At 37.6% G+C, this 17,661-nt stretch overlaps 1 protein-coding gene across 7 annotated transcripts in view; it reads right to left on the reverse strand.

Moving 5' to 3' along the window:
* Positions 1 to 629: 629 nt before the first annotated feature.
* CCDC82 (coiled-coil domain containing 82) overlaps positions 630 to 17,661 on the reverse strand; it is a 31,361-nt gene continuing 14,329 nt past the window's right edge. For 2 of the 7 annotated variants that reach the window (XM_047752316.1, XM_047752317.1), the window contains 5 exons: positions 15,102 to 15,194; positions 13,657 to 13,781; positions 9,955 to 10,125; positions 5,473 to 5,658; positions 630 to 1,575 (listed from right to left, as the gene is read on the reverse strand). In XM_047752316.1, coding sequence (XP_047608272.1) covers positions 1,510 to 1,575; positions 5,473 to 5,658; positions 9,955 to 10,125; positions 13,657 to 13,781; positions 15,102 to 15,194 — 641 coding nt within the window. In that variant the 3' untranslated portion in view covers positions 630 to 1,509. Of the gene's footprint in view, positions 1,576 to 3,781; positions 4,811 to 5,472; positions 5,659 to 9,460; positions 9,868 to 9,954; positions 10,126 to 13,656; positions 13,782 to 15,101; positions 15,195 to 17,661 lie in introns of those variants that run through there. The other 5 variants (XM_047752320.1, XM_047752319.1, XM_047752322.1 and 2 more) reach the window with 5 other exon arrangements.

Consider the following 17,661-nt stretch of genomic DNA (forward strand, 5'->3'; position numbering starts at 1 on the left):
GGAACTTCCATATGTGGTGGGTGTGGCCCTAAAAAGCAAAATAATAATAATAATAATAAATAAATAAATAAGTTATGCACTCCTCACATGAGATATCAGTATCAGCATTCTCATGGCTTTGTATTTTTCTACCTGTTTTGTTTACAATCATAAAAGGGATAATTTTGGAAAATTCATTGCAGAAACTATTGAGTAATCTCTATGTAAAGACTTAATAAAATGTAGTTTTTAATATACGCACTTTATACTGAAGTCCATGCATGCCATTAATCACATAATAGATGAAGCCATGTTCAACCAACCTGAAGCAAGAAACAAGTATCTAAAATTCCACAGGAAAATAGCTCCTACTAGAATGCCACTTTTAAGAATTAAACATAGAGTTCCATGAAGAGACGGGTTCAATCCCTGGCCATGCTCAGTGTGGGTTAAGCACCCAGTGTTGCCATGAGTTGTGGTGTAGGTTGCAGATGCATTTCAGATCCCACTTGCTGTGGCTGTGGTGTAGGCTGACAGCTGAGGCTACAAATCAACCCCTAGCCTGGGAACTTCCATATGCCACAGGTGCAGCCCTAAAAAGGCAAAAAAAAAAAAAAAAAAAAAGAATTAAACATAGAGAATAGACAGGGTCCATTTGTTCATTCTGAATCCATTTTATTTTATTATGAGAAATTTTAGATGTGCAAAGCAATGCAGATGCCAAAATATGGTTTTAAACTATTTTTGGTTGAATTTGTCTCTCTGAGATCTTCTGATTCTAGCATAAATAATTATATGGGAAAAGTTATGGATAAAAATAAATGAAATACATCTTAACCATTAACACGTAGATAGAATGGGATAGAAAGAGAAAGAACATTATGAAGCATGAAGAATACATATACGAAATTATTCCTGAACGTGAATTGTGAAAGATTATGGAGGCCTAAAATCTATTTGTAAAGGAAACTTTGGAAGAGGTTAAAAAAAAAAGCAGACTTCTGCTTAGGATAGGTAGTCTGATTATGAAGCAAGAGAATTGAGCTAAATGAAACACTGATTCTTCTTCTACAGTCCAGTGATGTAGATAACGGTGGCAGTAAAAAATATATTAGTGAAGATCATTTAATACTGCAAATAGATAATAAACAGACCTGGGCAGGGATTCATCAATAATTACACATGGATGTTACTCTAAATACATTTTTTAAATACAGTGCTTTTCTACCAAACTGACAGGACATGAACAGCTCCTTGATAGTCACGTGTTATAAAGGCATGGTTATGTAACTTTAAAATAATGCTTACTTAAAAATTATTGAGCATATGTTTTCTATGTACAGCAGATAAAAGTTTTATTAGCGTGCTTTTCATGGAAATTAAGATGAAAATATGTTTTACACAAGATATTTTGTCATGAAGATATACATAATATACATAAATATGTCACATGATACAGAGAAACAAGACTCATGATCTTCACATTTATAGGAATTTACAAAATCTTCTCTGAAGGAAATGTGTTACAATTCAGTCAAACTTCTCATCTTGGAAGTAATCCGCACAATTGAGATATTCTTGAAGTTGACCATATTTCTGTGTACACAATAAAAAAGCTAGTTATTTTACTCAAAGAATTGATGATTAAACTAGGCCTTTTCAATTTACAGACACAAACAGAAACAAGTTTATCTCATAGTAATCATGAAAAAAATCTTTTTATTAAAAACAAGGACTCAATTTCAAATAAGCATTTCAAATTCATATGAAGCATTGGAAAGATCAAAATGAACATCATTATTAATTTCATAACTTCCTTATAATTATTTTTCTATTATCATATTCATAGAAGAGGTGTAACAACCTCAATAACTTCCTCGACAACACTTTGTTGAACATACAACATTTATCAAATACTCTGCTCATGACCGTTGTATAAAAAATTGCTCTCCCTGCCCCTAAGGAGAACAGAGTTCAGCAGTAGTACACCAATGACAGCCAATAACAAGCGCCATAAAGAAGTATAGACCCTGTTATGAGGGTTCAGAGAGAGGTAATGGTTAGCTGAGGTGACTGGGAAAGAGTGGCATTTAAGCTGTCCTTGGTAAAATGATTGGTAGAGAGGTCTGGTGGAGAGTTTTCTCTGAGACAAAAGTCCATGCAACAGCGACAAGACAAGGAAGTACAGGATTACACTACAATCTGAGGTTTTCTAGGGGAATTGAAAGAGATAAGACTGAACCAAAGAGGTTGTGGTCAGAGAATAAAAGTATGAAATGCTAGGTTATAGAGTTTAGCAATGTGACAGGTGACGGAAAGCTGCCAAAGGTGTCAGGGCAGGAGATGCACATGGTCTGAGGTGTATTTTAGAAAAAAAATAAGTGAAACAATCATTCTAGGATGGCTTGGCAACTAGGTATGAGTCTGCTGTAATAACTTCAGTAATGAGGGCCGACATTTGAGTGACAGCAATGAGGATGGGCAGCAAAGACTAGGGTAGGAACAAGAGAAGGGAAGAGTCAGGACGATTTGGAGATTTCAAGGTTGATGGAGTTCACAGTACTTCCTTCAGCTAAGGAGATAAACTGACCTAGTGGTTTCTTAACTCTACTTATGAGCTCTAGTTCTACTTCCAGGAAGGTGAGAGAGGATCCTGAAAACTCCAGTGTTGGTAGTGACGGGGACTGACAGTTGATACGTCTATGGACATACTTTCTTCACTTCCTGGTGTTCATGTATTCACCACCTCATCCCAACAATCCTGTCTTCAACTGCCCTGGGAACCCCATCATCATATGCAGTGTCTTCTTAAAGAAAAAACATTTGTTAGAACTTGCCAGTGGCATATGATGCCATGTTCTTTAGCTCTCATTTAGAACAAGGTCTATATTACTATTATATTTATTATATGTTTTGGTTTTATTATAAATTTTTATCATTGTTTCTTTTCTTACACTTGATTTCTCCTAATGTTTTAATAGCACTAAGTTAAAAACAGATCTCCTAGTTCAACTGTTAGGAGAAAGAATAAGAATTAAGTCAACCTAGTTGGCAGGTCTTTGGGAAGAAATGCTGAGATATCCTGAGATAATGGAAGAAAGATGTTTGGAGGAAGAAGAGGCAAGTAAGGGTAAAAGCAAGGTGTGAAACACAAGCTGGGAGAGGAAAGACAGGAACAAATAGTTTGTGTAAGGTGAAAGAAGGGGTTCACATAATAACTGGGGGCTAAGAGCAGGAAGAGCCATGGCTATGATCACTCAAGTAGCACTGAGCCCAGGCAACCTAAAGGGTGAGAGCAACTGTGGCTGAGAAGAAAGCATGCATCTCAAGAACATAAGCAGTGCCATCGCTCAAAGATACACACACACTGAGAGGGGAGGCAGACTGATGCTGAGAAGTTTCAGGGCACTTGATAAATTTGGAAATTTAATTGCAGTGCACAAAGCTGCGATACAGATTCATATTGACTAATAAACTTCTTTAATTTCTAGGAAATCTTTCGAGAAAGTCTATAGACAAATATTTCAAAGGTAGGAGAGATCTCAAAAAGAAAATGAAGCGCTTCAGTATTTTATTGGAAAAAAATGTGCATATTGCTTTAAACATGCACCATCTTGAAATACCTTCAATGCCTACTGCTAAGTGTTATTCTTGGATTTCTTAAGAATTTTTTTTTTTTTTTATTCCAGGTCACTTCTGTTGTTACAAACCTTGACCTCATTAAGCTTTCTCTAAGGTACATGATTTGGAGATGCTTTTAATTTTTTTTTTTGCAAGAAGTTTAATGTTATTCCCCATATATTATATATATATAATACACACAGTGATTTTGCTATACCTACTACTTTTTTAAAAATGTGATATCCCAATAGGTCTTCCAACTCCACTAGAGAGTTGGCAACACTTCAATGCATCAATAAAAGCACTTAAGAATTTCATGTCATCGAGGAAAATGAAGACGCGACTTACTGGGTAAGTGATGGCTCTTCCCCAAGGCAAATGAAAAAGCACAGAGAAGGATAGGGAGGAAAGAAAGAATCTGGAGTGAGAGAAGTAGAAGCAAAGTAAAAGGGAAAAAACTGAAGAGAGTAAAATGAGAGCAAGGCGACTTAAGGGCCCAGATTGGGTGCGGGGGCGGGGGGGGGGGAGATCACTGGGTGGTGGTTTGTGGTGGGAGGATAACTGTCAAAAGGGAAACCCATCTTGATGTCATCCTCCAGCCCAGGAGACCTCTGTAGAACATGTCCTTAGAAGTTCCTGTTTTGTTGTTCTGGTTTTCTTTCCCTTTACTCATAAATCTTATTCTCTAAGCTCTCTTCTTTTTTTTAAATTTTCCTCTTTTATAAATTTCCTTATAATATAAATAACCCAGGCAATAGGTCTCTTTTTTTCCTTTAAGATTAAATATACTGTTGATCTGAGTTTCCTGAAAATCTACTATCTGTTCTCTCTTGTACATTCATGGAACTAGACTTGTTTTAGAAGATGGCAATCATATTAGCATTCTTTCCATGTACCATAACGATTCTAAAAGCTCTGTGAGCAGACCAGAGCTTATGAGCTGCCAGCAGATCTTCGGGAATCCAGTGCACTCTTCAAAACCCCCACTCTATCCCTGATATCAAATTTAGTGATCAATAGGATATGGGGGAATCAAAATCAGTGCCGTGGCCTGAAACCTCTGCATTCCCCTTGATCTTCAGTTACAGTGCTCACTGCTCAGTCCCATGTCCTCAAGAAGAGGATGTGGGTGGCATTAGAACTGGCAGCCGAGATCCTTTCCTCAGATTGGCACCAGGTGCTTCTTCACTCTCAGGTCACAAGAACTGGTCTGAAGATAGGAAGCAGACAAGCAGAGGTGAGTCCTATACTTTGTCAAAGTAAATAAGGGGACTTAATATATATGTAAGGAAAACCACATATATAAAGGTGAAAGGACAGAGGTCCTTCATTAAAGGGCAGTATTATTGCTGATTAAAATTTCTTGATGAGCTGAGTGAATGCTTAGAACATCAGGGCACCTATTCAGAGTGGGACAATGATAAGCATGAAAGGAATGGGGGGAAGAAGAGAAAATACAAAGACAGGGAGAGAAGGAGAGGTTCTCATCTACATTTCACTGTCTTCTAATCATGTGTATCCTTTTGCTGATCAAAATTAAGGCTCCAGGAGTTCCCGTCGTGGCTCAGTGGTTAACGAATCCGACTAGGAACCATGAGGTTGTGGGTTCGGTCCCTGCCCTTGCTCAGTGGGTTAATGATCCGGCGTTGCCGTGAGCTGTGGTGTAGGTTGCAGATGCGGCTCGGATCCCGCGTTGCTGTGACTCTGGCGTAGGCTGGCGGCTACAGCTCCGATTAGACCCCTAGCCTGGGAACCTCCAAATGCCGCGAGAGCGGCCCAAAGAAATAGCAAAAAGCCAAAAAGCCAAAAAAAAAAAAAAAAATTAGGCTCCAGAATCTACTGAATAAAATGGCTCTTCCATAGCTACCTTACCTCTTCAATCCAGCCTCTTTCTTTTGATTGATTGAAAATTCTCTCCACTGTTTCTTTAACCTGTTCATCCTCAACTTCTTCTGTCTTTGCAATGGAGCAACATTCCTGGTACAGCTTGAATTTAAAATGCTTCAGTGTATGATAAATTCTGGTACGATTAGCACAAATTCTGCCAACAGTAAACACCTAAATCGAGACATAAACACCACCTGATATATGAAGTAAATATGTGGTGATGAATGTACAGCTTTTCTGGTTTTAAGATTTTCATCAAAAGTAGAATCTAATAAATGCATTTTTTTTTTTTTTTTAGGGCCAAACCCTTAGCATATGGAAGTTCCCAGGTTAGGGACTGAATCGGAGCTGTAGCTGCTGGCCTACACCACAGCCACGGCAATGCCAGATCCGAGCTGCATCTGCAACCTACACCACAGCTCACGGCAATGTCAGATCCTTAACCCACTGAGCAAGGCCAGGGATTGAACCTGCGTCCTCATCGATGCTAGTCAGATTCATTTCCGCTGAGCCATGATGGGAACGCCAATAAATGCATTATTAAAAAAAAAAATTTAGCTCCTGTTGTAGCTCAACAGTAATGAACTCGACTAATATCCACGAGAACATGGGTTTGATCCCTGGCCTAACTCAGTGGGTTAAGGATCCAGCAGTGCTGTGAGCTGCAGGGTAGGTCAAAGACGCCACTCAGATCCTGAGTCACTATGGCTTAGGCCGGCAGCTGCATCCCGGATTTGACACCTAGCTTGGGAACTTCCATATGCTGAGGATGTGGCCCTAAAAAGACAAAATATTTAAAAAATAAAAAAACATTTTAATACAATGATTCCTTTACCCTCTCTTGTTTATACAACCCAGGTAGCAAAAACTGAGCACCTTCTATGTTTCAAGTATTGAGCTAAGCATTGGAGTTACATAAGTGAAAAATGTATCACCTATATTAGGTTGAAAACAAATGATTACAAAACAATATGCCACATTGCCGTGAGCTGTGATGTAGGTCGAAGACGAGGCTCGGATCTCGCATTGCTGTGGTGTAGGCTGGTGGCTACAGCTCCGATTAGACCCCTAGCCTGGGAACCTCCATATGCCACAGGAGTGGCCCTAGAAAAGGCAAAAAGACAAAAAGTAAAAATAAACAAAACAAAACAAAAAAAACCCCAACAATGTGCCAAATGCTATGCATAAGATGTGATCAAGGTACAGAGGGGGAACAATTCACCCAATCCAGAGAAGAGAAGGGTCCTCCACTAGGTGATGCTTGAACTAAGTCCTTAAAAAAAAAAAAGAGCCAAATTTGGGAAGGAGAAGAAAAATGAAAGGCAAATGGAGAGCACACCTGATAGCAGGAAGAGAGTGCAAACTATCATATGCACACAGTTACCGAGGTAAAAATGCCTGGATTAAGATATGTTTCTGGTTTATAAGCAACATGTAAACTGAAATGAACTTTCATAATAATACTAAAAATTGACAGTTTTTTAACTAAATACTTTTTCCCAAAATATTTTTTGGGGAAAAAAAACTTTGTTATTCATATTTGCTTCCTCAATGAATGAATCTGATGTGATTATAATACATTAATATTCTATTATGAGCAATAAACCATAAAAATTTTGATTTCTATGTTTACATGCGTTGGTAGAATTCTGTGGTTAAAAATACTCTTCTTGTGAAGTCAACCATACACCCTCTTTCAGAATGTTTTGAATGTATATTTTGTTACACACTGCACTGACCAAATTAAATACAACTGTACTACCTACATTATTTCACCCATTGTAGAAAAAGCATCAGAAAGGGCTCCAGGCTTTATAATATAATCAGTCTTATTCTCGTGGAATAACAAGAGGAAATTGACAAATGGGGTAGTCTCTCTGTTTCTGCCATTAAAGTAGATTACTTGGGAGAAGTCTCCTATGGCTGTTCTGAATTAAATATGGTAACAGAATAATTTGATTTTTTAATTTCTATCACACTGTATCCCATATTTCCACAAAACTAGAGGAATTTATCTGTATAGAATGTTTAAGACAAGAGGTAGGGAGAAGTGTTTTAAAATCCCCAATTCAACGTTTTACTTGTATGAAACAAAAATATTCACTGAAAATATTGTTATAATTTCTTTCCATTTCTATTTCCTACCCTCTTGTCATCTATCTTACACTTACATAGGTCAACAGACTCAAAATTACCTTTAGAGTATTCTCACATTATTTTTCCCCCCAAATGTGATTACATTTTATCTGAAAGAGGTTAAACCATTGGTTAGTAAGGCTTCATAGAAAACAATAAATGTAAACAGTAAATGTATAGAGTAGCTATATAAACTGCAAATGGACCTCTCCTTTCACCCCACCCGTTTTAGTGGATGATTACAGTCCACTATACCTTATGAAATAATGTATATAGTACAACACATCTTATACTATAGGATTCTATTTATCTGAGGTACTACAAATAAGTAAAATTAATCCATGCTTTTAGTAGTGTCCTTAAGTGTCCAGAAAACTATTCAGCAAGTACTTTGTGTGTGTGTGTGTGTTTGCCTTTTCTAGGGCCACACCTATGGCATATGGAGGTTCCCAGGCTAGGGGTCTAATCAGAACTTCAGCTGAGGGCCTACACCACAGCCACAGCAACATCAGATCTGAGCCACGTCTGTGACCTACACCACAGCTCACGGCAATGCTGGATCCTTAACCCACTGAGCAAGGCCAGGGATCAAACCCGCAACCTCACGGTTCCTAGTCGGATTCATTAGCCACTGAGCCACGACAGGAACTTCTTTGGCGAGTACTTTTAATTAACTAACTGCATTTCTAAACATTTAGGACACTATTCTAACAAGACGGAATTTAAAAATTGCCCAAGAGAGAGAAATGACAAGTTCCGCGATTATTATCTCAAAGCAGTAAAGTGACATATAAATAATTACTAATCCACTGTGCGGGGTTAGCATAGTTCTATGAACTGATAAATCTGAAGGTAATTGAGTCATCTCAGTTACCACAGTGAACTAAGGAACCCTACATATCCAAAGATACAACTGGAAACAAAGCTGAAAACTGCCACCAAATTTTCCTAAAGCAGAAGAAACAGCAAAAATCTAACTTGTCATTTATTAGATACAGCATGTAGAAATGCAAATCAACACTGCTTAACAAACTAAGGCAAGGAAAGATAATGAAATGTGCATTATGCACATTTTTAATATCCAGCTCACTGTAGGTTGCTTTTTGAGGTATTTCTCTAGGCCTCCATTTATCTAGTGAGGTGCAGCCATCTCCTTAAGGAAATTAAAGTACGGAGGAGAAAGAAAAAAGGTTTCAAGGAAAGAGGAAGGATGAGAAGAAGTTTCCTCGTGCCATGGATGCAGGGCCTCCCCCCACCCAAAAGAAATCCCAGTTGTCTTTAAATTAACTGATTTTTCTTATGAGAACTGTAATTGTATGTTTACATATTTTTTATGATGAACCCATATTCTTTGGAATTGTTTATATTGGGAATTCCATTCTTCTAAGTTGAGTAGGCAGCCTTATAAAGTGATGGTAGATTTGCCTTTGCTGAGGATTTCTGGGTTTCCCTGGTTCTGATCTGCATTTATGATGCCTTTTGGCTTGAGGTTCATGAATTGGGCAGATGGTACCTTGTGTGAGATTTATGTCATGGTCCTGGTATGCCTTATACAGCAAGGCTAGTTTTGCCTCATCTAGTATTTGGCTTCAGTATTTGTTCAGTTGCTTTTGAATTCTTTATCTTTTTTTTTTTTTGTCTTTTTGAGGGCCACACCCGTGGCACATGGGGGTTCCCAGGTTAGGGGTCCAATCAGAGCTGTAGCCGCCAGCCTATACCACAGCCACACCAGAACTAAGCCGCGTCTGCAACCAACACCACAGCTCGCAGCAACACCGGATCCTGAACCCACTGAGCAAGGCCAGGAATCGAACCCGCAACCTCATGGCTCTTAGTCGGATTCGTTAACCACTGAGCCACAACGAGAACTCCTGACATACTTCTGATATAGTCTAGGTTGAAGTACAGTTTTCCTTCAGATATCATATTGGGATGAACAAGCATCTTTATTTGTTTGTGGACTGTCAATTTGCTAGATTATCTTCCATAAAATTTCCAAAGGTCAAATTCACCTTAGGACTCAAAAGACACTTCTGCTTCCCCTGGCCCAGTTACCTTTCTTTTCATCCTCATCTTATACCCTCTCATCTCCCCCAAATTTGGGTGATGTGTACTTATACTATATGCACTGATTTCACTAACTTACTGAATCAGGAGTGAATCTGCTGTATATTGCATATTTTTCACATTGAAAAACTGCATATTCTTTCCTTGCACTCTTTTCTCCCAATGCTTTTCTTCCATCTATGGAAATAACTTAGGGTTATTTGTGCAGGCTTACTTAGTGAAAAATTCTAAATGCTGAGAACTAAAATGAGTGTGAAAACATACCTGTTTATCCTGTGACATGAAATCATCTGTTTCCATGGTCCTGGTGTTATACAACTTTCCTGATAAATGCACTGAAAAGCTACAGCGGCGATGCAATCCACAAGCTTGGCAAGAACAGTCCTCAGGATTCTTTGAATGAATAGTTATATTAGAATAATTTTCTACCCGCTCCTGAAAGTAATTTCAAAACCTCATGAAGCTTTCAAGGATAAGAAAAACAACATAAAGCATAAAAAGAGACCAAACAAATTAAAACCAAGACTGTGAATCATAATAATAGGACAAGATGCCAAGAGCAAAACATTGGTATTTCTTACTTTAGTACTGACCACACAGTAGGTGTTTGATAAGACATTTTAAATTTTAAAAATTAATTTATAACTTAGGCTATTAAATGGAAAGAAACCTGATTAGGGAAAAAAAATTAGTTTCATATCTGTCAAAATTCTGAGTAGCAGTGCTCTTCACAGGTTTTAACTTCTTTTCCAATCTCTAGATTTAATAATTAGTTAAAATGGGAAAGAATTAACAGAAAAAATTCAGGATAATAAAAAGATGAATTAGTAAAAATTTGAGAAAAACAACACATTCGGTCTCCATTATATGAATTGTATTTTCCACAAAATATTTCAGAAATAATTCTCCTCTGGTTACTTACTAAAGTTTGATGAAAATAAACAAGTTTGAATAGGTTGTTAGGTGGCCAGTATTGATATGGTCAGTCTAATAGCTGAGTTAGCAATAAGTAAACAAATTGAAACAATATTTGGCATTCATAAATAAGCTTTATTAAACTGTGAAATTAGCTGTACTTGAGTCCCTTTTTTTTGGGGGGGGGGGGCTCATGCACGGCTGTTGAAATTCCCGGACCAAGGACTGACTCTGAACCACAGCTGTGACCTGCGCCACAGCTACAGCAATACAGGATCCTTAACCCACTGAGCCGGGCTGGGGGTTGATTGAACCCACACCTCTGCAGCCACCTGAGCCTCAGCAGTCAGATCCATAACCCACAGTGGGAACTCCTGTACTTGAGTACTTTTGCTTATGCTTATGCTGTGCTACATACTACTGTTCTAATTAGTGGTATGGATTAGTTAACTACAATATTTCAACTGCACACAATGAACATATTACTAGGGATAAGCTTGACAGTAATTAAGTACCCAATATAGTTTCCTTTTTACAATGTATAATCATCAGCAACATTATCCTTTGTCTACCCTTTTCTATTTCTCATATTCCTAGTACTTCATGACACGTGTCACTTACAGGCTGACATTCAGAGTGATTAGGTGACTAGCCATCTTCCCTTCCTGCATCTGTGGTACTCATAGAAGCATATGCTGAGATGAAAGCTCTATCAGCTTGGTTCCCTGAGTGACTACAATAAACAGAGCACTCCCATTGACTCACGCTGGACATATAATGTAAATGAAATAAAATTTTGTTGGGTTAAGCTATTCAAATTTTCATTGCTGGTTTATTTTGTCATATTATTTATTCTTTGGCAGCGTAACTTAGCTTATCCTGACCAAAGCTGTACTAAATCATCCATGTCTCTAAATTTTTTAGGCAACTTATTTTCTTGTATCTTACAATTATTATTTCAACACTGGGATATCCAAATTCAACATAACCTACCATGGCATGGTAAAGCATAATATAGCAAAGTGGATGGGCTCTGAAGTCAGAAGAACCCTAGAAACCTAAGGTTTCTAGGTTTATACACTGGCATGGCTTATTACCAGCTGTGTAACCTTCCATTACTCACTTTTTCTGAGTCACAATTTTCTCATCTCTAAAATGGAGGAAACAGGGAGTTCTGCTATGGCTCAGCAGTTAACGAACCAGACCAGTATCCATGAAGATGCAGGTTTGATCCCTGACCTCGCTCAGTGGGTTAAGGATCTGATCTGGCGTTGCTGTGAGCTGTGGTGTAGGCTGCAGATGCAGCTTCGATTAGACCCCTAGCCTGGGAACTTCCATACACCACAGATTCGGCCATAAAAAAGGAAAATAAAAAATTTTTTATATTAAAAAATTAAATGGAGGAAATAATAATATCTTCTTTGAGGGCTTACCCTGAAGATCAAATAAGATACTTTAATTTGCACACAGATTACTTGGCAAAATTAAGTGATCAATATGCTATTTTTCTAAGACATATACCATACCATGTTTTTAAGAACTGGGCTACATACTTTACCTTAAAAGTAAATAAATATTTCCCTTTAAAATTGGTAAATATTTTCTGTATCTGAGGAAGAAACTGGAATTTATAGAAGTTAAAAAAAATCACAGAGTTCCTGTCGTGGCGCAGTGGTTAACGAATCCGACTAGGAACCATGAGGTTGCGGGTTCGATCCCTGCCCTTGCTCAGTGGGTTAACGATCCGGCGTTGCCGTGAGCTGTGGTGTAGGTTGCAGACGCGGCTCGGATCCCCTGTTGCTGTGGCTCTGGCGTAGGCCGGTGGCTACGGCTCCGATTCAACCCCTAGCCTAGGAACCTCCATATGCCTCGGGAGCGGCCCAAGAAATAGCAACAATAACAACAACAACAACAACAAAAAAATCACCTAAAGTCAAAAAGATATATATGGTGGCCCAAAACTCAAGCTATCCTCCAAAATGAAGTCTTGTAACTCTTTTTTTTTGTAATCCCATAACTCCCTTAAACCTAAACCATCTGTGGCTAATTTCTCATCAGGTAATTCAAGGCCCTGGATGAAGTGAAATCTCCTGACATAAATGAGTTAGAATAGCTAATGATTTAAGTGCTAGAAGGACTATAAGAACTTGAATTTCTACTATCTTGCCATTTTTCCTCTTGCTCATTATTAGAAGATAGAAAACTAGAAGAATGATTTTCAAGGCTTTTTTCCCCCTTTCTACTTCTAGCCTTCTATGTTCTAATAATGAGCAAGAGGAAAAATGGCAAGATACTAGAAATTCAAGTTACCTAGGCCATAGCCATGGCAACAACAGATCCTTAACCCACTGAGCAAGGCCAGGGATTAAACCCAAATCCTCATAGAGATAATGTTAGGTCCTTAACCCCCGAGCCACAATGGGAACTCGCAAGTAAATCTTAGGAATTAAAAAGATCCTTCCCCTCAAATGGTGGAATTACAAAATCTTAAGGTGGAGAAGGATGTCAAAGACTTTGTAGGCCCTAATTAGGTTATATAAACCAGTATCCTAGAAGGTCATGATAGGCGTTTTATGAAAAGGAGCTTCATAGTAAAACACAAACTCAGAAGGTATTACATTACATTCTGTATTGCCCTCTTGAAGATTTACAGTACAAATTCACACATTAATGCTCCTTGAAAAGACCCCTGGGTAAGCTAAACCTACTGGTTTCTCAACTTTCTTTAACAAAGGAACTCTCTTTTCTGAAATAATTAACATCCTGTGGGACACCTCATTTTAACAGATGGACTAAGCCCTAGAGATGTTCTAAAGTCATCATCATTTAGAATTACTTAATTATTGGATAGATAGAACAAGTGTGAATGATTAAAACAACAACAGCCTTTAGAGGAGGTGAGAAACGACAAGCTGGTTATTTAACATAAGAAAATGCTAATAATTTAAAAGATTATTCAGTCTGACTGGATATTGACATCATGAGAGGTCTCCCACTGCCACCCCCACCCCATTCCCCACCAGAGATTCAAAAACAAATTAAACCATATACCTTATATTGCTCTTTCCAACGACTTCTAGAGACTAAACTCTCTAGACGAGGCTGAACAAAGCGGTTATCCAAATAATCAAGCGATGTCAACATATCTTTTGCATATGATTTTTGCCTGGTGCCATCTATTCGGGGGGGAAAACAACAATCACTTTGCCTTTATAAAATATTTAAACAACTGGACAAAGATTTCTTCCCATAGTTTTAGGAAGATACCTGGTTGGCTGGTTAGAAACAATTTAAATTGGGGGAAAAAAAAATGAAGTTAGGAAAGAAAAGCATTCCAGCGCTAGAGAAAAAAAGGAGCCACACAGGCCTTCTGACCATTCCCTGAACACATTAAAAGTACTCTTTCCTAAGGGTCTTTACACTTGCTGTGTTCTCTGCTAGATCCGGGCATTATTTCCTCCCTCACTTCATTCAGGTTCCTATTCAAAAGACACCACCTGAGAGAACTTCCTTGATCAATCCAACTAACAGAGATTTTGCATTTATCCTTCTTTATCTCCTTATCATATTTTATATTTTTTCAAGAATGAATCCCTAGTTGAAATCATATCATGTTATATATTCGTTTGCTCATGAATTGTCTGTCTCTCCCATTGGATTTTAAGCAACATGAAGGCAAGAATCTTCCAGGTCATAGTTATTGCCAAATCCCTAGCCCTCAAATAATGCCTGGCCCTTGGTAGGCACTCAGTATCTCTTCAAATAAATTATGAACGAAATCTTACTTTGGCATTTAGGTAGATATTCAACACAACATATTTATAGTCCTTATTAAGAGCCAGATTCTATGCTAGATGTAAGGGATGTGTATGTAGGAAGTATGGTTCTTACACTCTTGTAAGGGAGGAAGGCAAAAACATATTTTCAGTACAGTTTGAAAAGTGCACACACATCTGCAGCACCATACTCAGGATAATGATAACACAAAAGAGGGAGTGACAGATATTTCTTGAGTGGGTCACAGATAGCTTTCATAGTGGAAAGAATTTCATACTCACTTGGAACATCCAGGATAGAAAAGATATAATATTCCAAGGAGGAACAGCATGAGCAAGGCACAAAAGCATAAAAAGCATATCACTTTCGATGAAATTCAAGGAGCTTAGAGAGGCTGAGACAACACATGGGTGTTGAATTACCATTATTTTTTTTAGTACATGTCCTATATCTTTAAGTTCACTGTGAACTCTTGAAGGATAGGGAAACCATTTCTTTTGTACTTTCCCATATTACAAATAATAAACACTAAAACATTTTTTATGTGAATGCACTTTTGGTGTACTTGATTCTAGAGGGAACAACTGGAGGGCCTTAAGATTGGTCTCCTTATTTTAATATACATACACGCATACACACGTATATACATATGAAATGATGAGGTTGTTTAAAAATTGGGGGGAAAAGCCCTGATCGTTCCATTCATATTATTAACTTACCATATAATGTTTCCAGGAAAGAATCATCTAGCGCATTGATCAGAAGAGCCTTCACAACTCTTTCAAAGTGAGTATAGTGGTCACTAAAAGAATCTGAAATTAGTTTAAAATAAATATTAGAATCTAGCAGATAAAACAAGTCCTTGAATACAATGGGTTCCTTTATGCAAGGCTAAGAAATGAATCTTATAAATATGAGAAATTGTTTAATTAGCCTAATTTTATAGCTGGCTTGGTGACTTGCCTAGTAACTGAGAAAAATCTCCATTTCCCAGATTTACTGGCTTCTAACTCAAAGTTTCTAGTTGTTACTTCAAATAATCTTCACTTTCCAAACTTATTAAGGGAAAACTGTTCAGGGAATATTAAGAGAATTGTTGTGGGTGAAAAAAATCAGTATCATTCCCTGTGCACCGAAGTGTAATTATCAACTTGATAATGAGAGAGCAAGAGAGAAAAACTCTAAAGTAGATTATTGAATATGTGAATGAAACTCCTCTCTTATTCCTTAACTCTAACACATGTTATACATGACATTGTTCAGGAAATTGCTACCCTAGCCAGAACCCCAATGGCTATGAAAATTCAGTTCCCTTTCTGCTGCCACAAATGTAGGATTTTCCACATCTGCTTAGAAGAGTTACGTCTTCTCTTTTTCATATCAAACATATAAGCCTACTTTCCCATGAACCCAACTTGGTCCCTGAAATCATCTGTTGTGGTGGCCCAGGCAATGATAAGAGAAAAGGTCCCTACTAATTCCCACTGCTCTTGGGTCAAGATTTACTATGACTGTGGAAATATCCCCTATAAAATATGACCACTTCCTTGATCCAAATGGTCACCACAGAACATTTGCCACTGCTCAGGGCACTTGCGAAGACACATTAAGGACTGCCTGAGTATTTCAGGAAAAATAGAAGATGCTTGGCAAGGGATTAAAGCAAAATAAAACCTATTAGTAGCATCCATGAGAGAATTCTGACTTTTTCAGTTGAAGTAAAAATAAAGATGAAATTTAACACAGAGAAAAAAATCTTTTAATTTATATTTTAGTTACTAAAAGGGCTATATAAACCTTATTTTAGACTCTAGGGGAAATTTTTAGTATGCATTTATTTTTAAGAAAACACCCTACTGAGGTACAAAAGTGGTCAAAAAATAAAGCTGTAATAAAACTACTTGACAACAGCAGATAATTTGCACTGGGGCCCTTAGATTTTAGAAGGCCTATGATCAACTGAAAATTACAAAAAAACAAAAACAAAAACAAACCTGGCCACAGCTATTTATGAATATAATTGGAAAATAAAATAGTAATTCAATGGACTTTAACTTGACTAGGCTTTCACCAAGCTCTGGATATAAAATTATAGTGTAGGTACATATTTAATTTGTGAGTGTTAAAATGCATTTAAACTCTGTCTAGCACTTCCTAAACTGAATTAAGGAAAAACTGTTCTGTGAATATTTAAGGATGCGTAGAGAAAAAAAATCAAATTCATGCCCTCTGCACCTTTTAGCTATCAAACAAATTGAAAGAAAATTTTTTATTCCACTATATTTATCAGCCTTGAATGTCCAATGTCACTCACACACTGTAAGGTTTTGGGAACTGCTGCTCTATTTCGAAGACCCTAACACTGCTTCTTTAGGATTTTCCCAAGCAAAGAATCCCTCTCCTACTGCTGTATGTCAGCATCTCCTTCAAAAGAGTCAAGATGCCCTCGATTTCACTGTGCTTGAGTGGATGGGCAAGTGGTGGTAGAAGTGGATACTCCTAGCATCGCAAATTAAAAAAAAAAAATTACTAAGCATGTATAGGCCAGGCATCATTTTAAGCACTTGCATGCACTGCTGTTATTTCTCACAACAAGCCTACGAGGTACTATCATTACCCTCGGTTTATTTCTCATTGAGGAAACAGATACAGAGAGGATGAAAAACTTCCCTAAGATAACAGAGCTAGTAAATTGTTGGAAACAAGGCTGGAATCCAGACAGTCTGACCCCAGATTTCATGCTACAATCCCTTACATAGACAGATGTTAGATTTGATACTCCTATACTTCAGAACATGGAATTTTAGAGTTGGATGGGGAACTGGAGAAAGTTAAATTCAAATCCCTCATCTTAAGGTTAAAAATGACACTCACAATGATCAAATAATTTATCCCAGGTTTCCATATACAACTAGATAGAGGCAGAGTCAGGATTAGAGAGAGCTCAGACCTCCTCCAGAGCTTTTCTCATTGCTTTAATCCGTAGAGTGGATGGGCTTCAACAGAATACTTTAGAAATATTGTTTCTAACTGTCCTTCATTATTATTAAAAAATTGCAAAAGGATACAGAAGAAAACCAAAATATTCATGTTTATGCATAACTTAATTTTTCCAAAGGAGTTAATCAATTCCCCCACACCAAATCATTGGGTAGTTTATAGTCATTCTGTTGATTTTCCTTCATTCTTTATCATACAGTTCACATATATGCTAAGGTTTTTGTTTTAGCACTACCCTTCCTACTGATCTGTCATTCTCATGTCAGTGCTATTCTGCTT

The sequence above is a fragment of the Phacochoerus africanus genome, chromosome 11 (genome assembly GCF_016906955.1).
Source record: "Phacochoerus africanus isolate WHEZ1 chromosome 11, ROS_Pafr_v1, whole genome shotgun sequence".
In the NCBI taxonomy this organism is placed as follows: Eukaryota; Metazoa; Chordata; class Mammalia; order Artiodactyla; family Suidae; genus Phacochoerus; species Phacochoerus africanus.